Below are 24,838 nucleotides of genomic sequence, written 5' to 3' on the forward strand. Positions count from 1 at the left end.
TGTCAGCAGAGTGCCTGCTCCTGATTGTGCTTTTTGTAACAACAAGTGCAGCAGAAAGGGAATAGGAGCGCAGAGCCCGGAGGCCTGTAATTTCCAAGGCATAGGCTGAAAAGTGGGGACATAAGGTAAGATGAAGACATGCATAAGTATTGTATGTCATATTACTTATAGCAGAAATGTTTTGTGGTTGTGGTATCTTCTGTCAGAGAAATGAGTTTTGGCAGTGGCCAACAGATCTTCTGCAAGACCCGACTCTATGTGCAGGGAAACATCATAGACAAGTCTCAGAGGTCAGTTTCCTTGGAAGGGCAATCCAGATGTGTGGAAAATTCATTACATTTCACTAATATATAGTTTCTGTCTTGCTATTGTGTTTTTCAAGCGTAATTCCTCTGAAGAAGATGTAAAAGCTGTTAAGAAAGGCACCTCCCCAAAGAGAGCTGCCCATTTTCATTTAGTTTTGCTGAAGGGTTGTGGATGCTCCAAGCTCCTGTTAGGCACTTCATTGTCGAGGTGTTGAAACATTTACAATAGGTTTCAAATGGCAAATGTCACCCGCGCTCCATCGCTAGTTATTTTCTGCTTGGCCTGACCATTCCGACAGGCACAGGCAGAAACCCTGGCTGTTGTTTCTGCCTCCCCCTAAAGTTTCTCACTGCTCAGAAACGTGGCAGCAATTTCATTTTTTAAAATCTATTTTTCAGAAGCAGAGGTATCTGCTCTTCAGCGTTCAAAATTTCTTCCCTGCCTTAATTCTGGTGTGAGTTGAGCGTAGTGAAACGTTTGGGGTTTTTAATCCTAAAGCAGAAATGTGTGCCTTCAATGGAGCTGGTATAGATCAGAATTAAAAAAATATAAGACACAAAAAAACCTCAAAAAAGGTGGAATAATGTTTATGATCTGACAAGATGCTGAAATTCTCAGGAAATAGGAATTTCTATTTTCAAAGCTCCGTAAGTAATACTGATTTGAAGGGCCCAAATCACCTTAAAATCATGGAACATCTTTTCTACCTATTGTTAAAAGCAGTATCTCAGGCTCACAAATATTGAATTATAAATGGTTACACAAACAGGATGTTCCACATTAATTTGTTTCCTTTATAAAATAATATTTTTTCTTCTTCCTCTTTTTTTTTTTTTGGTAATTTTTGTATTGGTTAATTTCCCCCACTACTTTCAAGGGCTTTCTTTATGAAAAGAGGGAATAGTTTAAGAAAAATATTAATTAATATTAATTGCAAAAATACAAAGGGCTAGGCAATAGGCAGGAAAAGAGAGAAGGGAACTGTGGGCTGAAGGAATTGTAGAGCTCTACAAGGATCTCTAAAGGGAGCAGAGGATTGTCTAAACACTCTGAGCACCACTCCCCCTCCCCCATATACATACAGAGATCTAAACCAAAACATCTGCAGTTTTGTATCACTATTATCAAATATCAGGCAAGAGCCAACGTTTTCCTAGCTAAACTGGACTGAAAAAGGAAGTCATATAACATGAAAAACGGTAGAAGAATATGGGCCCTTGACATCTGCGCTCAGCCCCTGCTGTTGCATGTCTTCTCCCCATGCAGCACTACACCTGTTAGCAATGCCTGCTGGGCAACCAAAGGCTGCTCATTCTGAGCAGGGGCAGATTTGCCCATTGGTACAGGGTGGCAGAAGTGGCTCAGTTGGTAGCGCGTAAGACCCTTAACAGGAAGGTTGTGAGTTCAAGCCTGCAGTGGGCAGTAGCGTCCTCTCTACTCTAGTTATGAGGTCTGTGGTGACAGGTTGGACTCGATGATCTTTGAGGTCTTTTCCAACCTTAGTGATACTGATACTGATACTATGAAGTCATGGCACCGGTGGCATCCTTCCCATCATGTCCCAGTGCTCAGCTCTGACTCCGCATGATGCCTGGGCATCATGTATTCACCCACTGTGGCATGCGACAGGTTGGATGACGTTGTGCCAGGGGGAGGTTCAAGTTGGATATTAGGAAGAATTTCTTCATTTAAAGAGTGGTGAAATACTGGAACAGGCTGCCCAGGGAGGTGGTGGAGTTGTTACTGGAGGTGTTAAAAAACCAAGTAGACATGGCACTTCTGGACCTGGTGGCATGGGTGTGGTGGTGATGGGTTGACAGTTGGAGTTGATGATCTTAGAGGTCTTTTCCAACCTTAACGATTCTGTGAGCATCTCCCTGGTGCTGTGAAATGTGAACACAAATGAGTGTTCCTGACATTAACATTGATCTGACCATCCTGGGACATCTATAAATGACAGGGATCTCTCCAAAGCTACCTCTTTGCACCCAAAGAGAAGACTTTCTGGTGGGGGAAAAAAAAAAAAAAAAAAAAAACAAAAGTAAGTCTGAGGACATTTGGGTGAAGAGGCCTTTGGGTCAGAAAAGCTTGCCTTAGCTTTGTTCCCAAAAGAACTAATGAACCAAGTTGCCCCAAACATTTCTCAAGTGCTCAGGGCAGCCCAAGCTTAGGTACCTTGATAAATCAGCTACATCAGTAACAGATCTTGGCTCTGCTGTGAGCCAGGTTATGAACAGAGGTGCATATGAAATACTTGACATTGTGATGGCAACAACTTCAATGTGTATGCTCTTTCCGAGAGCCAGCCCCATCTTTTGCCTTGACGGAAAATGCTTGTAATAATGTTCCTTTATGGTTTCTCAGGGTTTTTTTAGTATCAGGGGAGCAATCTGTGGGACTAGTAAAAGGCAAGGTGTATTGTCACGATGTATCCCTTCCTGAAGGATAGACGTGCTAGCACAAATAAGTTTTGGCATCCTCATCGCTGCTGTTTCTGAACTGCAGTGTGTGCTGCTGTGGGAGACCTGCTCTCAGGAGCATGGAGAACGGGGCTGAAGGCAGGCAGGAGCCCTGCTCTGCGGGGTGAAGGTCAGAGGTGGCAGGGTAGGGCACTGGAGAGGCTGGGACAGGAGGTGCAGTTGGAGACACTGCCGTCACCCCTCTTCTCATCAAAGTGCTGGCTTTTTTTCCCCCTGGAAGCGCAGTTTTTCAGTCGCACGTGTCTCGGGTGAAACTTTCCTTGAAGTCCGTTGGTCAGGTCTTCCTGCGGCGCCGGAGCAGAAGTGAGCCCAGAGCAGCAGCATGCACAGAAAGCCCACCCAGAGGGCAGGCTTTTTTGCCCCAAGCGCTCTTATGTTTTTGGGGTGGAGAAGGCCCCGACTATTCAGGGTGGGAGGAAACGGGGTCCAGCGCACCGTTGCGCGGGGAAGACTCGGGCTAAACTGAAGGATGGAGCAGGAGGAGAAGGAGAGGGAGGAAACGCGAACCGAGGCGGAGGGGGCCGCTCCGGGGGGCCCCACCGTCGCCCCGCGCTGCCTCCCGGCTGTGGGCGGGCTGTCGCCGCCTTCGGGCCGCCGGCGGGGCGGGCCGGGCCGGGCCGGGGGGATGGCGGGGGGAGGAGGAGGAGGAGGAAGGGGGGAGCGGGGGTGTCATGCCGAGAGCGCGCCTCTCAGCCCGCCAGGCCGCGGCCCGACCCGTACCCCGGGGCGCAGCCCTCCCGCCTCCGCTCCCCCAAGCCGGCGCCCCGCTTCCCGCTGGGCCCGGGGCACCCGCGTCCCGGGCAGCAGGCAGCCGCGTCCTAAAAGGGAAGGGGTACAAGGAGAGCGGAGCCCTCTCAGCCAGTTAAAGAAAAGGGAGAGAGGGGGGTGTGGAAGTTTAGCGGAGGGTGTTTGAATTAGGACTTATCCCTAAAGAGCCTTTCCCCTGCTCTGATCCAGAGGGCAGCGCTGGGAAGAGGGGGCGGCGGCGGCGGCGAGGAGCCCTGCAACATCTGTAAAACTTGAAGGAGGCGGCGGAGAGAAGCGTGCGAGAGGGAGGAAAGCAAAGGGGCAACTTTTCCGACACGTGAGTACCTCGGCGCGGTGTTTATTCCCCTCTTTTGGGGTTGTGCCGAACCCAAACAATGCCTTGTGGCAGGGCTGGGGGGTTGACGGACGGGACAGGACCAAGCAGTGAATTTGGGTGGGTTTTTTTATTATTATTTTTTGTTCCCCCCTTCTTCTTGTTCTTTTTCTCCTCCCTCCCCGGGTCTTTCTGTTGAACCAAATCAGAAATGTCAGTCAGTGCGAGTGAGTCAGGAGGGATCAGATTACAAGATCACTGAAACTGATGTCGGACCCGCGCACACACACCCACACGGAGGCAGAGGCGCGGGCTGATCCCTGCGGGAGGCGGGTACGGATAAAAGAACCACCACCAGCACCCGCCGGCCCTCCTCTGCCGCCCCTGGCCCGCATCTGTCCCGTACTGTGTTTGTGTGTCCCCAGTCCCCGGAGAATGCCCGCTGGCTGCGGCGGGGGCCGGCCCCGCTAAGTCGCGGCGGCGGGGGAGCGGAGCGGGGGCGAGCCGCGGCGGCCCCGGCCCTCGCCCATGGGCAGCGCGGGGGCTCGGCGGCAGCGGCAGGTACGTACCCACTTGGGCGAGAAGTTCTTTGTTCCCCGGGTTCTGCTCCGGGCCACTTTCTTCTCATTTTCCAGCGTTCCTTCCCCACTCCCGGCCCCTTTCCCGCTTCCCTAACTTGGAGGCGGGGGAGCAGAGGGGAGCGCTGTCTCTAACCCCCAAAATGGCTGTCAGAGAGCGCGGGAGCTGAGGGCGAGGGGTGCGGGGGCGAGGCGGGGACATCCCCGCTCCGGGCCGGGGCCGGGCCGCGCCGCCCGGGCTCGGCCGGTCACGGCCCTCGGCGAAGCTGCCGGTTTGCGAGTGGCAGCTGCTTTTTTATTTACACTCTCCCGCCTCCCCGAGCAACTCCCGGGCATTTTCACGCCCGTGAGGCGGGAGGCCGGTCGCAAACTTGGCTGGGTGAAGGCAAGAGGAGCGCGGGAGAAGGCGCTGTCATATCTGGCCGGGTGGCGGAGCGCCCGGGGGCGTCCCGGACCGTTGTTCCCCGCTGGCGGCTCGCCGAGGGAGAAAGAGCAAGTTGCATCCCGGCCGGGGAGTGCGTGTGCGGGGGTGCGAGCGCCTTTTTGTGTGTGCGGGGGGCGTGTGCGGCGTGGGGAGCCGCTCCTCGCCGCCGCTGTTGGCACCGGGTCAAGCCGGGGAGTTGGGCGGCCGGCGGCGGGCCGGGCCGAGGCGGGAGGAGCGGGGCGGCGGTGCCCCGGGGGAGCTCCTCGGAGCCTTCGCGGCCCGGTCTCACATCGCGCAACTTTGAAGGGTCTGAAGAGAGCGGATCCTCGGGGGTTTTAATTAGCCTGTAAAGTGTAGATCCAACTCCCGCGCCTCTGGACGGGCTCGCCGGCGCGCAGCCGCCGGTGCCCGCTCCCAAATATTCGCACCACGTGAAAAGGTAAAAGGAAATCCCTCTCCTGGCCCCCATCACCCCCCAAATTTTCTTTTTAACCCTCTGGTGCGTAGTTTTGATCCAGCCCTGTGAGTATGGTGTCCATGGTCTTCTGCCAGTTTGTATGCAGATATATTTATGTAAAACATTTTCTCTCACCTCCTTGCCAGCTGTTCCACATTTTCCAGCTGCCACTTCAGTTTGAAGTGATGGACTGTACGGATCTCAGAGAGCCTTGTAGCCCAAGGTACGGATAGCCGGCCGTTTGATAGCGAGCGGCGCGTTTTACAGGCTACTTCACTGAAGGAGCATTAGATAGCAACAACCCCCAGCAAAATACCGCCGTTGCGCCCCTGCTACTTCCCGCTTGATTTGCAAGGCTTAATAAACGTGATTTTTTTAAACTTCAGCATGGAGACTTCGTTTCTTTTGTGTGCCACAGAAGAACCTGGAAGCAGAATTTTTTCAGAGGCCTTGAGACATGTGGCTGACTAAATCAACAAACATTTTTTTAAGAGGACACGGCTGCCCCTCTTTCTGTGTGTGATGTAGGTATCTCTTTTCAAACTGTTTTAACACGGCGGAACAGAGAGAAATCCGCAAGTTTCTCTCTGTTAAATTGGTTTTGATGTGATGTTCAGCAAGATCACGGATTGAAATCTGCAAGAGCTGGCCTTAAGTAGTTTGAGTATTTGTTCAGTTGCATTGTAATTTGGAAAGGTGCCTCACTGATTGATTCCTATAATTATTTCATTTAGGTCCTTTATTAAAAATTAATAATGACCTGACAGTTTCTTAATTACATATGTCATGATTATTTTGAAGGAAGACGAATGCAGTGTTTTAAAAGTAAAGTAACCCTAACGTGAAAATTGCTGTGTCCACACCGCTGTATTTCATCAGAGGAAATCTATATTAAAAGTAATGGTGAATGAGTTCAGCAATGTAAACTGCAGGCAGCCTCCTGAGAATTTGTTTACATAATGAAGGTTTGGGTTTAACTAGCTAGTATGTAAATACTTTCAGTTTGGTGTATAGCCCAATTCTGAAAACATAAATAATAGTAATTATGAGAGAAGCCTGTTTCAAGGGGAAGGATTATTTCTTTAAAAGCAGGATTATGTGATTCTGAATGAGTAAGAAGAATGAGTAAGAAAAGGACTCCCTCAGTGTATATATATTCTTCTAAGCAGCAGCAAAAGTAAAACTATGGCTTAAGGTGCCTAAATGAATGCAATCATGTGTTTGGATAATTGTGCATGGTTTTCAGTAGGACACATTATTTTCCAAAGCATTTCTGTGGAAGTACTACAAAACAAAGACATCACCTGCATTTCCCTGCTGAAGTGGAGTGGTGGTTTTTACTTCAGAAGGCATGCAGTGGCCAAGACAGCGTGCACTGCTGTTAAGTAATCTTCAGCTGTGAAAGATAACACCATGATTTTCAAACAAAAAAACATTCTGTACCTCAGAAATTAGAGTATTGATGGTTACAAATCACTGCTGTTTACCTTGGAATTGGTGGTAGGAAAACTGAAATGTGCCACTTTTGAGATACCACTGAAATTTGTTCATCTTGCAGATGGCTTACATTTTTTTACAAGATGAATGTGTGCACTTGATACTGACTCATAAAAGTTGAAGTTACACTTCCTGCCTCCTTTTGGGGGAAGCTGTTCCATTACCTGCACTCCATAGGATGTTTGAATTTCATCCTATCTGTTCAGGGAAGGAATGGCATATTTTCGTGTTGCAGAGTGTTAGTAAAAAGTTAGTCATCTCTGCCTGATAAATAAGGAATCTCATGGTTATTAAAGCAAGATTTATTTGGAGTTATGGAAGGAAGCAGTTTAATGATCAGTGTTGCATGCACTCAACTGTATGGAGACAGTAATGTACAGAGAAAAAAGCAGACTTGAAGGAAAAGTGAATCAATGAGTCATGAAATCAGGAAAACCTTAGTAATGGAATGTTAATGCTTTTAGACTATAGTAGATTATCTTAAAAGTCAGACTTTTCTTCTCTATGCAATTGCTGTAAATCCCTAGCTAAAGAATACTTTGAAGAAGGCTTTGGTTTTTCTGGCACTCATATTCTGTAGTCGTTCTGATTGTTTTGGAAGATTCAAGAAATTTTCTGCCAACTTGCAGTTAGGCAATTAAAATACTGAAATGGCTACAGAGGAAGCTTTTCATTCCACAAAAGGTTCAGCTGTAATAATGATTTCAAGTTGTCTTTTAACCACAGATTTTATAGATGTCCTCCCTTTAGACTTTGTCATTTTTATACGGGAATTGATTTGTTATACTTTAAAATCAAATAAAGTGAGACAGAATAAACAAAAATAGGGCATGGGTGCTGCTGCAAACTTTTCAAGTTGTTTCAGTGCATTTTTCATCTTTACTTTTATTTGATAGGTCTGTGAAATAGAGCTGTAGACTGGCAAAGACTTTAAATGAAATTTCACACTTTGATGATTTTTTTTAAACTTTGATATATTGACAGCAAAAGGAGCTGCAAAGCTTTTATATAACTTGAGCAGTAACGCCAAGCAGCAGTCAAACGTCTCTATGCATTTGTGTTTAACTGCAGAAGAAAAACATGTCCATGGGCAGTAGAGGGTTCTTATCAACTCCCTAATCCCAGATCCCAGCAAACCTTGAGGGCATGCCTCAGATCTTGCTGAAATCATTGTAGACGCTCACAGTTTGCAGATTAAATATGCTATGTGTTCCTGGCTCCAACAACAGTTTTATGAGCTCACTAAGCTTCCTGTTTTAAGATCCTTTTCTGAAGTTTTTAGGAGCTGCTAAAGGCGATGCTGTCTGTGGTGAGTGGTACTTGTTAATTTAGAGACACTTTAGATATTTCATTCTGTCTGTAAAAATAGCCAACATTGCCATTTCCAAATTGGAACTTGAGCTGCACTGAAAAAAAATCAGCTCCTTTAAAGAGGGATTCTGTTGTTTTAATGTGTTTGTCAGTACACAAGGCTACAAAGTTTATATGAGGCTTGATTTGTTTTATGGGGGCTTGACTTTGACTGGGCTCTTTAAAAGAGACTTTCCCAGTTGTAATTCTAAGCACAGTGAAGCTTTTAGTACATAATTTCTGAGCCTCTTTTAAGCAATTGTATTTGTGGCAGCTCATTAAACATACCTTTGAAGTTCTTATTCTCCTTTAAGTGTCAAAGGAGGCAGAAGGTGTTCTGCCAGGGGTGAATTTCAGCAAATCAGGGAGCTAACCCTAGGATTTGTTGACCCTTCTGAACGAATGGTGTTGCACCTCAAATTCTAACTAGTTGTCTCCTACGTTTTATTCACTGTAATCATGTTTATGTATTTGGTGTAAGAGTTTTAATTAAAAAGGAAAATACTTACAGTCCAACAACCTGTGTCACTTTATTCCCTAGAGAGCTTGAGCCAATTTTGTGCTTAAAGGTTATTCAGTGAATGAAATTTTGAAAACCCATTTGTCAAGGTACTGCAGGGTTTCTGTTAGTTTTCAACCCCCAAATTCATTGTCTGCATGGCCCAGTCATTAGTCATCACTGTATTAGTGCTGCCTGCAGGCAATGCTGCCCAGCACTTCTTCACACCATTATAACTCTAAAAGTGTACTCTGCCGACTGGTAGAATTACTGCTCTGATTTCCACTTGGCTGGGTTTGAGGTAAGTCCTCTCCCTACCTTCTAGGTCATTCTAATCCCTCCTTTCTTTTAAGACCGCTTTCTGCAGAGATTGAGGGAAAAACTTCCTTTAAGGTTGTGCTGGCATCATACTGTGGTTTCCTCGTGGTATACACTGCATTTCTACATTGTGCCTGCTTCATTGGCTGCTGATCTGAAGAGTTGGTTTCTCTCTCTTTTGAAGAACAGAACAAGAAACAAGACAATTCATTGATCTCAGAAATGCCTGCAAGATTATTTAGATTACAACAAAGGATGAACTAATTGGGACAGAATGTGTTTGTCTCTAAATAGTTGCTGGGTGTCAGAACTGATAATATCAGAATCCACTACCGAGAGATCTGATGGAAAACATTCTTAGCTGATATTCCCAATCTAATGTGAAGTTGGTGGTTTTGTTTGTTTTTGTTTTGTTGCTATTTTTTTTCCCCCACTGATTATCAGGACAATTAGTAGGTCTTTATTTTTTATTTTGGTTTGTTTTTAAATGATGTTCAAAAATGCTGCTTAGTTTGGGGGGTTTTGCCCCCCCCCCCCCCTTTTTTTTTTTTTTTTTTGTTTTGGTACCTGACATTTAGGTTAGGGAAAAGGACCCAACTAATCCTTTGGTGGTTTAGAGATGAACCTCCCCCAGCTATGTTTGCTGCTTTGTATGATACTCTGTTTTCTTTACACACAAATCTGTTAATGTCAAGAAAATGAACTGTGTGTAAAGAATCCTTCACCCAGCTGCCAAGGGAATGAAGCCTTCGCCAGATAAGATGTATGAATACCTGAAACCAAATAGTCAGAAACAGATCAAGCTAGTGTCACTTCAGCACAATGTCTACTGTGCTGAGCCATGTATATTAAAGTGAAATCCTAGCACTACCGCTTCCTAGCTAACAGGACATGTGGTTTGCTGTGGTTTTGCTTGGCTCTTCAATTCACTATGGGTGGTTTTTTTTCTGGGAAAATAAGCTGTACAATTCTGTGATTGCACTATCTGAACAGGGCTAGTGGATTGCAAAGCACTGCAGCAGTTCAGAATGGTGCTGTTGTGTTTTGTCAAATTACAGCAAGGTGAAGGAATCATCATGCAGTTTTACTGCTGCTATCAGACAGGTGTAAAACCTACAGTAAACTGTAAAAGCTGAAGATCAAGTTTTATAAAGTACTTCTCACACTTGAAGTTCTTCCTGGATATATGGAGTTTTCCTAGCTCTTTTATATGGTTAAAGCATTTGTGTTGGGTCAGGAGGTGAAATTCTGGATGAAGGCACCTCTTAATGTGAGAGTATTCTGAGGAGATAAACAGGCTTCCAGGAGTGGAACTGGTGATCAAAACATGGTGCTCTCAAAGACATTCTATTTGATCCCTTTAATCTAGATTTAAAATGCCAGTTGTAAAATAAGGAATACTCTCTCTAATTTGCATGTATTAAATTGGAACCAGAAAGCATTGCTTTTCAATAGTTGTCTATTAAATAGAGTTCTTATTTGAGCTCCATTGCTGTATAGATGGACATGGATCTATAGATCTAGTTTTGATTCTTAGAAACTCACATCTTAGGATTGATGAGATAAAGCAAAATGGGTGAAGACAGTAGTCACACCATGGGAATTCATGTTTATCGCTGGTGCTCTAAATTGGCATACTTCTGTGTTTTTCTGTGGCAGTGGTAGTGACTTCTCATTTGATGAACTGAATAAATTGTGGTGCAAAGCACACCCTTTACAGATGTTTGTAGTTTGCTTTACCAAGCTGTGTGTCGACAAGCTGGCAAGAAGGGAAAGAAGAAGACATCCTGTATGGTCCTGTGAGTGTTCCTAGTGTCAGTATTGCAGAGAAAGTTGTAGGGTGTTTTATCAGCACAGCAAGACGCAGATTTCATGGATCGTGTTGGATTGGTAGGGACCCTCAAAGATCATGTTGTCCAACACCCCTGCAGTGAGTAGGGACGCCTCCTACTAGATCAGGCTGGTTGTCCTCCTTGCTGCACGTTCCTGTCTTCTTGGAGTTCGAGCGTGTGAGCACTCTGATTCTGGTTTCATAAAACAAGTGGTTTACAGAAGGAAGTCAGTGCTGTTAGTAACTTTGGATTTAATGCTGCTGAATTGCTGAAGAAGGACAGTGGTAAAAACTGGTAGGGATGTTTGAAATATCACTCATTTGAACCTACTGCTACAAACAGAGTCCACAGGAGATTTTTTTTCTCCGCTCCCCCCGCCTCCCCCTCCCTGTTAATTCTTTTCTAGCTAATCTTACTTTGACATAATTGTTGGAGTTTTGTTTTGTTTTGTTTTCCTTCTGCAGAGTTTAAACAGGATTGCAGGATTGCAAAACAAGCAGTAACACAGCTTACTCTGAATTTTCTAGCAATGTTAGGCAGTTTAATTGGCAGGAGTTCCCATTTCTTAAGGGTAAGGGCATTACCATTTTTAAACCCACTGGCCTCCCCAAATATATTTGCAGATTAGACACTTGAAAAGTACGTGGCCCTTCCTATTTGTTAAGAAATAACTTCTGTTCTTTCCATTGTCTGTGTTTGGATAGTTTGTAAGAGAGTCATATGAGGAATAAAGAAACCCAAGGCCATGTGATTAAAGTTACTGTAGATGCAGTTAATGACCTGGTTGGTTTGGCTGGATTTGGTTGTGTGGTTGGGTTTTTTTCAATTACTGCAGTATGCCAGGTTGGAAGGGACCCCAAGGATACCTGGTCCAACCTTTCTGTTTTAAAATTCAGTTACCCACTCCTGGGTAATGTGTGGATTATGCATTTTTATCTCAGAGGCTACATCATAGCTGAAATATAAAGCTATTAAGATGTATGGTAGATTCTGGCTCCTGTATCCCTCAGCTTTGTGTTGCATGGCTCCAAACATGGGGATGGACTGGTAGGATATGGAAAGTTCGACCCAAATCCTTCAGTGTTTGTATCCATTAAACTGTTTACTGGGTAAGAAACTAGGAATCACTTCTTTCCTGGTGAAAAGCTGTTTTATTTAGCTACAGGCTTTAATCTGTTGATGTAATAGTAAAAACATTTAATTGAGGTTATTACTTTACAGCTTTCTAAATCCTGTAACAAAAGTAGGGCTAATCTACTTGTAAGAGTATGTAGGTGATGTGTATTATAAGGCACTGAGGTGCTGCTTCAGTAGAAAGTGCCCCTTACTGATCCTGTGTTTTCTGTATCTTAAAAACTTTGGTAATCCAGTTTATCTGCAGCACAAAGATGTAAGCAGAGGCTTGACTCTGGAGTTCAGTGTATGCCACGGGAGAGTTTGTGATTTAGGATCTTAATCAGGAGGGTGCTAATGGTGCTGCTTTGCCTAGCTGATTGTCTTTGTGTTTGTGATCCTGCATTATTGTTGCCACAAGCTATTTAACCTATCAGGAACAGATCAGATCATCATTAACCAGGCTTTAGGTCTAGTTGTTTTACAGTCTTTATGAGGGGAAGAAATCAAAGGAATGTAAGGCAGGGAAAAACAGCAGATAGTAATGGATTTGGAAATGTTGTATTAATGCATATGGAGCCCCACAACTTGGGGTATTTTTTAGTTTCAAGCAACTAATCTGCCTATCACATTCAGCTGGGGGGCATTTGGTTTTTTATTTTTTTCTTTCTAATTTTACTTTACATTTCAAAACAGATTTGGGAGTATGCAGTTAGCAGTTCGTCCATTTGTAGCCCATGCATGTCATTTAAATGGAGATAAGTATTGCAAAGTATAAGATCTTTTTTATCCCTGACTTGCTATTGGTTTGTAGTGGTTTTATTTATAGTGAATATTAGACTATTATTTGTGCTGTTTATATCAGTCTTAGGCTTGCTGTGACCAGTAGTCTAAACAGGGAAGAACTGGAACAAAGTTTGCCCAAGAATAGTTAATGGGGAATTGCAGAATTCTGGTTTAGTTTACAGAGAACTGAGAAAAGATAAAACTGTTTCCAAAATGTGTAATATTTAGATCAGTTCCTATAGTGGTGAGAGGTACCAGGAGGTTAGTACTACAACTGGAAGATATTTCTTAAGATGTCTGGACACTTGTGTGTTTTTCAGCAAGTACTGCCAGGGCTGACTTTGTCAGTGCAGCTTTCCAGCAGGTTTGATGGAAAGCAATGCTGAAATCTAGATGGGTTTTTGAAGTTAAATGTACCTGGCTCAAGCCTGTGTAAATCAGTGTGGAATAGCTCCCCTATAACAACATCAGATTGTCTCATGTGAATTTTGCATTTGAATGTGTCTGAACAAGACACTTTTGATTTTTTATTTTAATCCTTAAATAATCCCAAGGAACTATGTGCTGGTTTTGATAAAACTGATAAAGAGCCCTTTATGGCTGAGAGAGGCTGTAATTTCCTGATTGTTCTTCATGCCTCCCCTTGTGTTTTTCACTTCCATTCGGTTGTGCTGTTGAAGATGCACTGTATCCCCAAAGCCTGCTTCCAGTAGTGCGGATCAAAGTGGTACATGTGAACACCCTCACTACCCAGAGTCTTTGCTGAAAAATTAAACATGCTCTGTTTGCTCCCAGGCTGATTGGGGCACTCGGGTTGTTGATAGCAATCAGTATGAACTTCCCTACTGCTGATGCAATGATGATGAATGCTGTGACACTGCTATTTCAGACAGCTCTTCTCAGCGGATGCAAACCACTTGCTAATGAATTGAACACAACTACAGCAGCATCAAATGGAACAGGGGAAGGATTTTTTAAATTTTTTTTTTTTTTTGTAAGAAACCTCCCCAGAACAACAAGCCAGCACACAACAGATTAAAAGATGACCCCTCTGAAAATACTACAAACTTACATTAAGTTTGCAAGGAATACGCGTCAGTCTAATGTGCAATTGCGAACTGTAGATGCTGATCCCTGCCCAAGCACTCAAACGGAGGCAAGTCATCTTGCTGAAGTCAGTAAGTCTATGCCTGTGCCTCTGAATTAAGATCTATATGATCTGGTCTTTAATACTAGTGTATGCAATACAAATGAATGATATTTAAAGTAATTCAGAGGGGAAGAGGAGCTCAGAGATGAAGATCTCTTGGAAAATGGATGTGTGTGTTCAGGAAGAGTCATGTTCCCTGCTCCTCCAGGCAGAGGGCTGCTCAATATTATTTTTTTTTCCCTCCCCAGTATATTGATTATTAATATGATTATTTTTACTACTGTGATGCAGAGTTTTATGAGCAGCATGTATAAAGACTGGAAATTACATGATTTTGGGTTACTAAAATGCTATTTTCTTTTTTTTTGTTGGAAATACATTTCCAACATGCTGTTGTTTGTTGACATTCCTTATAAAAGAGGCAGTTTTCCTGAGTTAGCTAGTTCATACTGATAGCTTGTTCCTGTAATTGCTCCAATTGCAATTGGTGGGGGATTCTTTCTATGGTTTAAAAGAAGAGACACAACTGCACACAGGTTGCTGGTTTGAATGGTTTAGGTTAAAAATGGGGATCTGGAATTAATGGTGCAATGGGTTCAAGCTTTAGGGAAATTACAAAAGGTTCAAGCATGGTTGAATGGGAAAAAGCCATGAATGTTTGCATTCAGGAAGGAATCTTTATCCTTCTATTTACCTATCACAGTTCAGGCTTTTGCCCATATACTGTTACAGCATTTTCTTGCCATTCATATGCACTTGGAGATGCCTGACAGCACACAGAAACTGGCTTTCTGGGTTTTTGGAAGCAGAGCTCCTTGCTGCAGAAGGGATACATGTTGTCTCAGGCCTGAGGGCAGGAACAGGGAAGTCACTGACCCATGCTGGGGTGAGCCCTCTACACCATAATATAAACCACTCTGTGTTTTGATATGAAGGCAGCGTCAGGCTGTGACTGATTTTCAGAATGCTTTTTGCTAGGGATTAGCAGACAGTGGAAGGAAATTTTCATGTTGTCCTGGACATTTTTTTTTTGGTAGACTGCAATTCTCATGTTTCAGTACAGTTTCTGAGAGAAAATAAAAATCACAGCCAAAAGCAAAGAGGCTGATCCTAGAAAACATGTGTGTCTGGTTTGTGTTTTCAACTTGGGCTTAAGTTCATCTTCAGGAAAAAAAGAAGTGTTTTGGGGCACCATATTGATTTCCATTTGACTCCTTCCCTATCAGGCATGCTGGGCAAAACATACCAAAGACTTAACCTCTGGTGATGGGTGCTGCAATCTCTCCTGCTTTCCTCACTTTCCTAGCCACGAGTACCAGCATGTAGTTGATCTGGCACTGGAAGGTAATGGGAACTTCTGAAATTCTTGCAGGTGCCCTTGTCACACAAGCACGGGCTGGGAATGGAGGAAGGCAGGCTCAGGAGGAAACATCTGTGGTGCTGGGGCCATGGCTCGTGGTGCTGGGTGTAGAGCTGAGTAAGAAGGCTTACCCTCTTCCATGCTGACATGAATAAAAGCAGCCTTCTGGATGTAAACTAAGCAGACACGAACCAGAACAAGTACCAAGAGCAGATGTTTATATTAGCTGATGGCAAATTCTGCAATCTTCTGACCAAAAACTCCCTTTCAGCTGCTACTTTAGGCCACCGCTCTGCACCATTGTTCACACTAGGTAGTGTAAAATGGGAAAGTGATAGAGTAATGGGAAATCTGGAACTGTGTCTGCCAGTCTTTCCTCTGTTTAAGAAAACAGCACCAAAACACCTGAAAAGTGTCACTGGTACTCTGTTGGGGAAAGAAAAAAACCAACAAAGAGAATGGATGGATGCCAGTCTAAGCAGCCATGTGTTACTCAAATTGCAGATGATTCAAAGATGCTTTTTTTAGATTAAAGCTGTGTTAACTCCTTACAATGCCTTCATCTCCTTTCCTGAGCAGTGGTAGGTTCAGATTGTAAGGGAGGTCTTGTACTCCATGCTGCAGAAGGGAAGAAGGTGGAGATAAGTGAGGGTTCCTTGCTAAATATCTGCACAGACATGTGTGTGGCAGGAAGTGGTGGAACTGCTGTAGATACCTGTCATCATTTTTGTGACCCTTGCCCAAATATTTCATGCCACTCCAATGCCCTGTGAAATGGGGGCAGAGTATGTGGCTTCTTCCTTTCTGGTTGGGTGGGGAGTGTAATTGTTTCCTTCTGTGACAAAACAGGCTCCTGAGCCGAGGACAGAAGAAAATGGGGGACAAGTTCTGCCGCTCCCCTATTCATGCTCTCAAAGTCAAACTCTGTTGGAAATGAAGAAGCTGCCTGAATAGCAGACTTGGCCTTCAGAAGACAGAACAGAAGAAAAATAACAGAAATGAAAATGTACAGCTTTGTAAATTCCTTCAGAGATAGCACAAGATGTTACTCTTTGTAGAGAATATGAATAACTCAAAGGAGGGTAAGTCAGAGTATGAGAGGGTACATCAAAGGGCTCACTCATGCAGTGGCTGGAGGCTTAGTAGAGGCAAATTCTGGTGTCTATGCGACCAGGGCCATACAGAGAAAATAAGCCTGTTCTTGTGAGTGTAGGGTGAAGAGCTTGGCAGCAGTGCCAGCTTCCCCCACTTTCTGCCCATGCAAGAGACTAAGAAGCTTGAGAGAAATGGTAACTGACCAAAGCTGTGGGTGCTCCTGCATGAGAGCCACAAGGGGAAGTGGGGTGAAAGCATACCGGAAATTTGGAAAGGTGGTACATTTACATTTCAAAAGCTGCTATGAGATCTCTCGTCAAGGGAATTTGTGTGTTGCTGGGTACAAGTGAAGGGCTGTTGTAAGCTGAGTATTTATCATTAGATCTCTACTACTGCCTGTTTGAAGACACCTGATATTCCGCTTCCACTTCTGGTAGGAAGTTGTTTCACAGATCACAATATTTGTAGCACTTTCACAAGTACATCTTGGAAGTGCTCATAGAAGTACTGTGCCATGGCAGGCAGAGCTTTGTTATTCCTGGGTTTAGCAAGTTTAGAAACTTGAGGGAGGAAAAATACCTGGCTGAATGTTAGACCAGTAGGTCAGTGGCAGAGTCTCTGATACCTAGTCCAGTTCCCTAGCAGCCCTGAGTGGCGAAATAGTGATTCGTTTAGTGATTAGGTTCTTGTTTGATCTCTACTGTATAACAGCAAGGCTTTGGAGTGTTTTATTGTGCTCTTAAACTCCAACCAGGGAGGTGGGAAGGGGTGGGTTTACTAGACAGCTGTGTTTGTGATAAATTGGCTTTGTAGCCTTTTTGTTTGGTGGGGTTGGTTTTTTTGACTGTCAAAATTGGGGAAGCAGGTTGCTGATGTAATTGCATTTAAGTTTATTTTGTGGCTTGTTTTGAAGCCTTTGGGGTTTTATTTCATTTAGATGTTCTAGAACAGTGCCACTTCCTTGTGTTTCAGACCCCTCAGGGGGTCTGAAGCTGAAACCCTTTGCAGTGCTGCTCAGACCTGCAAACTATTTATTTGTTGTTGCATAGGATCATGTTCAAACATCATAATACTGAGGTACTTTGGTTCTAAGGATGGTGGGCACTGAATATTGATGAGCTGTGTAATGCTTCCTTAGGCAGACTGGCACACCTTAAAGGTCTTTTCCAAGCAAAATGATTATGTGTTTCAAGTTGCAGACTAGTTCTTGGGAATACTTGTGCTCTTCATAGCCCCAAATCCCTGCAGTCCTGGGGCCTGCTGTGCACACACTGCTGCACAGGCTGCCTTACCCTTTTGGAAGCCTGAGGGCTTCTTAGGTTTGTGTCAGGAGTGTAGAAGCTCTGAAAATAAGCTCAGCAGATCTGCAGCATATCATTGGAGATGGCACTGAAAACAGTCAGGAAAGGCAGAGTAACCAGACACACACCTCTGCAACGTGTTCCATTTTCAGCATTTTCATGCAAAAGAAAATCATCTCATTATCTGCCACTAGCAATAATTGCCTTTCCTTGTAGTTTCCAGGGTGTTGCTCCATTGCACTTCTGTTTGAGTTAGGTTTCTGAACAAACAAAGGGAGAGGTGTTTACATGAGTAGGACAAGGTGTAGAGATAGACGGGGCACTGCTTGCTGCAGTGTGTTCCGATAGTGTGAATGTTGAAATTTAAATATTTGGCTTCTGTAGTCAACACAAAGATCTGTCTTGATTTCTTTTGAGGTATTCCATGGTGCTCTGGACACGGGAGAAAAATACTGATTTCCCTCTCTCCCCACCCCTCCCCCTAAATCCATTAAAACCCTACAGGCTTAAAAAAAGTGGACCCATCCATCAAGCAGCACAGTGGTTTGTGATACAGAGTCTCTTTAAAGGCAAACACTTATTTTTGCTATTAGTTTTTCCTTAAATTCCTCAGGAATTCATGCATGCAGACATGATTTGATGGGCATCCAGAAATGGCTTGTAGACTGCTAATTTGGTTGTGCTGCAGGCTCTTCAGGTGAGAGGTGTGACAGGTTTGGGGCTAAACTTTTGAATAACATTTAAAGTTCATGACTCTCTTGTTTCATTCAGGTACTAGTGCAAGGAGAGCTGAAGTAATGAGAAGTCATCATGGAGGCGCAGTCCCATAGCTCTACTACGACAGAGAAGAAAAAAGTAGAGACTTCCATTGTGAAATGCTCCAGTCGAACAGATGTCAGCGAGAAAGCTGTTGCCTCCAGCACAACTTCCAATGGTAAGTAACAGCAGGGATTTACTAGCAGCCAAACCTACAGTAATTTTATGTTCTCTGCATTCCTTGTGAATTGAGCGTTTGCACCTGGATCTGTGTTTGTTCTAAGGAAAGGCTAAAGAGAAGGAGCAAGGCGGGGGAGGGTGGTGGTGGAGCATGGTAGGATACAATAGGGCCTGTTTTGGCATCAGGCACAGGCTCTTCCAGATGTTCTAATTTGAGATGTAAATGTGCTAAGTTATTTATTATAGGAAGTTCCTGGTTTTGGTGTTTTGGAAATCATCTTGATTAGCCTGGCAGGGCTTGTGAGTGCTTTGCATTTGGCCATTGAAATTGCTTGTACTAGTTAGATAATTAGTTATTACAAAAGAGAGAAGTAGCTCTGTCAAAATTAATGGCAAAGGGTTTTGTTTCCCCTTCTCTTCTTTTGCAAATATACTTGCTCCTCTCAAATGGCTGCCCTTCCCTCCCCAAAGTTCTTTTTAATGGCCAGGGACTAAACATCATGCTAAGAGTGTATCCTCTTGTGAATTCATCTCAAAGTTGTGAATGTACAGCTTGTAGATTTGCAAAACTGGAGTAGTTTGCTTAATCCCCTCCCCAGAGATTACCTCACTTGACAATTTTACATATTCTCTGCCTCTCTGGAGAGTGTGTAATCCCAGCCCAGGCTCTTACATTGTTCAGTGTAAGAGGACTGAGTGTACTGGCCCCTGCTAATGCAGAACTCACGTTGGATTAGGAAAGAAAGTTGCTTGGAAAAGTGTGGGCAGAGTTTAGATCTGTGGAGTTTGGATAGCTTCAAACTAGCTGTCAGTTTTTGCAAATCAGTCTAAGAATAGCTAAAAGTGGCAGAAATCCTTCTGTGTATTTTGAAGTCTGGTGTATTCCTGGCAAAACATTTTCTGTTCACCTTTTGTGCTTCCATTGTGCTCACTCATCTGGGCTTGTGGTCCAGGTCAGGTTCTCACTTTGACATCTTGAAGAAAGGTTTCTGGTTTCTTAAAGAAACATATATCTCCCACTAGACTAAAGCAGAAAATACATGAATCTCTGTGTGTCGGTAAAAATTACATGGCACGTGTCCCAGTATCCTTTTGTGTGACTGGACTTCAGATTCAAAGCAAACTCAGCACCTGCTGACCTGCTAGCTGGAGTTGATCCCCACAAGAGTATAGAAACTCTTGAGCAGTTATGGAAAAAGTTGCATCAGTTTTCTAAGGCATATGAAATCAGATCCTCAGCTGGTGTAAGTCAGCACAGATCTGCTGCTGTCAATAGAATTACAGTGGTTCACATTAGCTGAAGAGCTCCCCATTGTACTTTTTTTTTTTTTAGATAATAGGATTTTCCACATTGGCCCAACTTCTCAAACATGCACACTTAAACACATGTGTGTGTTCTGTGATGTGTCAGGGGTTTGTACTCAGACTCGATACTGGCACGTACCTCTGCCTCTTTGGGCTAGCTTCAGTGCTATCATTAAACATTTAGATTTAGAGAGCTAAAAATAAAGCCTTCTAGATATTTTTGCCTAATTCTGACACTGATTTACCTTATGGCCAAATAATTTTCTCCTTCTGTTCTACCTATCAGCTTTAAGAGTAATACTAGTTCTTAACTACCTGCTTCATCGAGGTGGTGTATTACTGCATGTCAGGGGCATCCCATGCCCAAGAGCTAGAAGGATTCCAAAGCTAATGAGTGACTAGAAATTCTTTTCACCTGAATTATCTCCTGTTAATGGAGTGAGATGTTAATGTAGTACACATTCTTGGGCCTGAGGCTGCCTTTGGTTAAGCTAATGACAGTTACCTTTGTGGGTAAGGGTTGTTAGGTTTTGTATTTAGGGAAGTTACCTGGATCTCCAAGGTTTGGGTTGCTAATCTACCTTCATGTAGCTGGACCTGGACCAAGCAAACGATTTTCCAGAGATACAGGATTGGGCTTCAAAGGGATAAAAATATCTATTCCTCCCTGGGTATGAAAAATTTCCTCTTTGTGTAAAGGCTTCATGGAGCATGTACCAAAACAAATCCTAATGCCAAAACTTTAGGAACTTAAACATGAGTTTTAAATTGCTGCTTCTTGCAGATGTGATTGTCATGATAATGAATTTGGGTTACAAGGACCAATTTGCATGAAAGCTAGAGCTTGCATCTCATTTGCATCTTTTGTTCTTTAATGCTGGAATGAGTGTTACTGCAGGAGCATCATCAGTTGATATAAGACACCAGTCCTACAAAACATGCAACTTTTGTTGATTCAGTGCCCCTCTTTTGCAGAGGGCTGTGGCAATGTTGAATGTTTTCCATTTACATTTGAATGCTTTATTAAACAAGGTAAGGCACCCCTAAAAATAACAAAAACCCCAGAAGGATCCTTGCTGGTTTTGTCAGAAGACTGCTGTCACTGCAGAGCAGCATCTGCCTATCATAGCAATGTCATCCCCTAGGCATGTCTAATATCAGTGCTTCCCTCCTTCTGGACAACACATTTAATTAGCAAAGGGTAAGGTGTACTTGAGTGACAGTTGTCTGGCTTTCTCAGTAGCTCAGTTGTCTTGAGAAGGAGTCAGAACTTGGATTATAAGTAGATTGAAAGCTGCTAGTTACGGGGGGGGTTTATGCTTACAGTCTTGAAGAAGCAAAGAAGACACCATTATTTCAACAGCTCCCAAAAGTGAGTGCCACTTCTGCTTGAAGAATCTATGTTAAAAAGAAAATGGAGTGTAGAAAACTTCTAAATGGTATGATGATAGGATAGGTGAGGCCCAGACTTGAGGGTGCCCCTGAGAAAGTACCAGTTGTGCTGTAGACACCACCAGCACACAGGAACAGGCCTTAGATCATATGTTAGTCAATTCTGCTGAGTTTCTGTCCTTAATACCAAGAAGATTGGGAATGGCTGCTGCACTCACTTCACTACAAACTCTGACTATATTGCTAAGAAACTTGCACTCTGTTAGATAAGGGCCTGCCAACCTTTCCATTATCAACCTCTAATTTCAGGCATTTATAACTTAGCCATTAAAATGTGCTCCAGGCTGAAACATGTGGGGAAGGTCTTAAGGCTGGAACAAATTAAAACTTCTTTTAACATTTGATAAAAAAAAAAAAGAAATAATTGAAAATCATAATTTGTAGTAAAGAACAAAAATTTGTGGTGTGCTTTGATCCCTACTGGGATTGTGTAATCTGGGACCACTCTTGGTTTGTTTTGAATCCATTTTTGCAAGCTTTTGATTTTTTTTTCCCCTCTTGTGTGTTTAATTTTGTCTATTTCAACCATACTGTGCCCAGTTTACTAGAACACATTTCTTTGCAAATTTGCTTCTTTTACTCCTTCTTTGTTTGCTGTATTTACTGCCAGGCTAACACTCAAGGTGGTGAGGGGGAAGTGCTAAAGAAAACTGCTGATGGAGATGTTAATTCCCTAAAAGCTGTGTGAATAAAAAGTTTGTGCTAGGATTTAAAGTAAGCTTGCTTTTGCATATTGTTGGATTTGATGGTCTCACATTTAACTGCTTTGGCAAAAATAACAACAACAACAACTAATAAATATAATTGGTATGGCACTGGAGTAATGAGACCAGTGTCAGGTCTGGTCTTCTCACACACATATCTCTGCTGCTCATCTGGAGACAAAGAAGTATGACCCTGTTCCCCACCATGTTAGTGCATGAAAGCTGCTGTGTGCATGCAGATTTCTATCAAGTTGTGCAAGGTTGATAAACTCATGAAAACCAAGTTGTGTCCCATTTGGAGAACCTTTGCCTGGTACTGCAGGTCAGGAAAGCCTTGCTAGAGCTCTGTTAGATAAAACGATGCCTCCTCTAATTTCAAGTAATCCCAGGGTTATTTTCTATGAAGTGCAGAGAATTTCCGTGAGGGCTGAATGAATACTCCTGCAGGGCAAAGCTGCTCTTCACAGCATTGCTTGGAGAGCATTGGGAGATTGTAACACCGTGTTTGGCCCTGATGTATTTACTGTTTGGCTTGTGAATTTTGTCAGTGACTGAAATGCTTTCCGTTTTTGCACATTTTGGCTTTAAACTGATGTTTTTAATGTTGCATTAAAACAATGCAGTTATTGTATAGGGGCTCCTTCAGTGCCTGACAGGCAAGCACTTATTTTCAGTTTGATGTGTTTTGTCTAGTTTTTGACCCATGAGCTTGTTCCAGTGTAATCTGATACTCCTTATTAACCTATTACTCTGCCTTAAAAAAAAAAGAAGCTAATTATAAACGTATGTAGGTTGTGGACTTGGCTACCTTTATCAGAATCAGATAGTTATTGAGAACATACTTTAAAGTGATAGAAAGCAGAAATTTTTATCTTAATGGTGATGTAACTTAAAACCAAGCTTGAGAGATGACTAAATGAGAGGGAGTTCATGCGTCGACTTTGATTCTTTCAGAAGAGCCAGCTTCATCTAGGTCTCTTTTTTTTATTAGTTTGGGTTTTTTTTTTCTTCCTAGTAGTTCTTTCAGGATTGAATGAGGGAAGTATTCAGCAGTCTGCAACCCCATAAGAATCACATTTCCTGTTTAAAGTTTCAGCTGGTTACTTGTCCTGCTGCTTGCTTTCAAGGTCACCATAAAATAGGTGTTAATCATAATAACCATTCTTGGCCCCTTTGTTGGGCTGATGTGCTCAGGGTCCCGTTGAGAGGTCAGGGTTCAAAAGAGGTAGTTTGGTATCAAGAAACATTGTCTGTACTGTTTTAGTGGCCTGCAAATTGAATCCTGAATTGATTATATGAGACCTGATTCTACAAAGTCATCTTCTCCTGAAATGAAAGGGGATAGAGGGGCCCTCTTCACTTACCATATCCAGGTCAAAGAGGAAACAGCATCCAATAATATTAGATGTTGGAAATTATGACTTCTGTGTGTATTTTTTTTCTGAGGTTTTTGTTTTCAGTGAGACAAACCATGGAATCATAGAATGGTAGGGGTTGACCGGGAACTCTGGAGATCATCTTGTCCAACTGCCCTGCTAACATAGGTATGCCTAGATCAGGTTGCATAGGAACGCATCCAGGCGAGTTGTGAACATATTCAGAGATGGAGACTCCACAACCTCTCTGAGCCTGTTCCAGTGCACTGTCACCCTTAAAGAAGTTTCTCCTTAAGTTCAACTGTAACCTCCTGTGTTCTAGTTTGTTCCCACTGCCTCTTGTCCTATCAGTGGCTGTCACGTGAGAAGAGCCTAACTCCATCCTCATGACCTTCACTCTTTAGATATTTATATGCATTGGTAAGATTCCCTCTCAGTCTTCTCCAGGATAAAGTGTATCAGGTCTCTCATCCTCTCTTCATAAGAGAGATTCTCCAGTCCCCTAGGGAGTCATCCTTGTGATCACCCCCTGTTTGACTCTCTCCAGTACTTCCCTTTCTTGCTTGAAGTGAAGAGCCCTGACCTGGACACAATAACTCCGCAAGTGTGGCCTCACCAAGACGGAGTAGAGAGGGAGGAGAATCTCCTTTCACCTGCTGGTCACACTCTTAATGCATGAGGGCCCATAGCTTTCTCATGGTGAGCTGCTTGTCCATCAAGGCTTCTGGGCAATTTCCCACAGAGCTGTTTTCCAGCAGGTCAGCTCCCTAGCTGTGCTGGTGCCTGGTGTTATTCCTCTCCAGGTGCAGGACTCTACCCTTTGCCTCTGCTGAACTCCACGAATGTCCCCTCTGCTGAACTCTCCAGCCTGCCAGGTAATGCTCAATGGCAGCGCAGCCTGACGGGGTGTCCACCACTCCTCCCAGTTTTGTTCCATTGGCAAACTGGCTGAGAGTACACTGTTCTTTTATCCAGCTTGTTGATGAAGATGCTGAATGAGATACTGAGGTTACTCCTATCTGTAGCAGTGGCATGTGGCCCCGTGAAGAGTAGTGGTAGAATGGTCACTTGTGTGAGGTCAGAAAAATAAGGGCAAAGATGTGAATTTGCAGGATTTTGTGCACCCTTCTGTTCCAAGAGTTGTGGAAGGGTAAACCAAAAGAAGGTGCCTGCCCCTGGGGAGAATGGAATCATACAATCATGTAGTCTGGAAAATACTTTTAAGATCTTCGAGTTCAACTACTAACATAAAGCTACCAAGTCTGCTGCTAAACCATGTCCCTCATCAGTCCATCTACATACCTTTTAAACACTTCCAGGGATGATGTTTCAACCACTTCCCTGGGGCAGCCTCTTCCTTATCTTTGACAACCCTTTCAGCAAAGAAATTTCTCCTAATGTCCAATCTAAACCTTCCCTGGCACAATTTGAGGCTGTT

At 43.6% G+C, this 24,838-nt stretch overlaps 1 protein-coding gene across 2 annotated transcripts in view; it reads left to right on the forward strand.

Moving 5' to 3' along the window:
* Window positions 1-4,342: 4,342 nt before the first annotated feature.
* The window catches only part of GLI3 (GLI family zinc finger 3), a 214,985-nt gene continuing 194,489 nt past the window's right edge, over window positions 4,343-24,838 (forward strand). For both annotated transcript variants that reach the window (XM_068156833.1, XM_068156834.1), the window contains exons 1-2: window positions 4,343-4,428; window positions 18,399-18,561. In XM_068156833.1, coding sequence (XP_068012934.1) covers window positions 18,438-18,561 — 124 coding nt within the window. In that variant the 5' untranslated portion in view covers window positions 4,343-4,428; window positions 18,399-18,437. The remainder of the gene's footprint in view (window positions 4,429-18,398; window positions 18,562-24,838) is intronic.

The sequence above is a fragment of the Melanerpes formicivorus genome, unplaced genomic scaffold (genome assembly GCF_026170545.1).
Source record: "Melanerpes formicivorus ecotype bairdi unplaced genomic scaffold, bMelFor1.0.p_v2 SCAF_35, whole genome shotgun sequence".
Classification (NCBI taxonomy): Eukaryota; Metazoa; Chordata; class Aves; order Piciformes; family Picidae; genus Melanerpes; species Melanerpes formicivorus.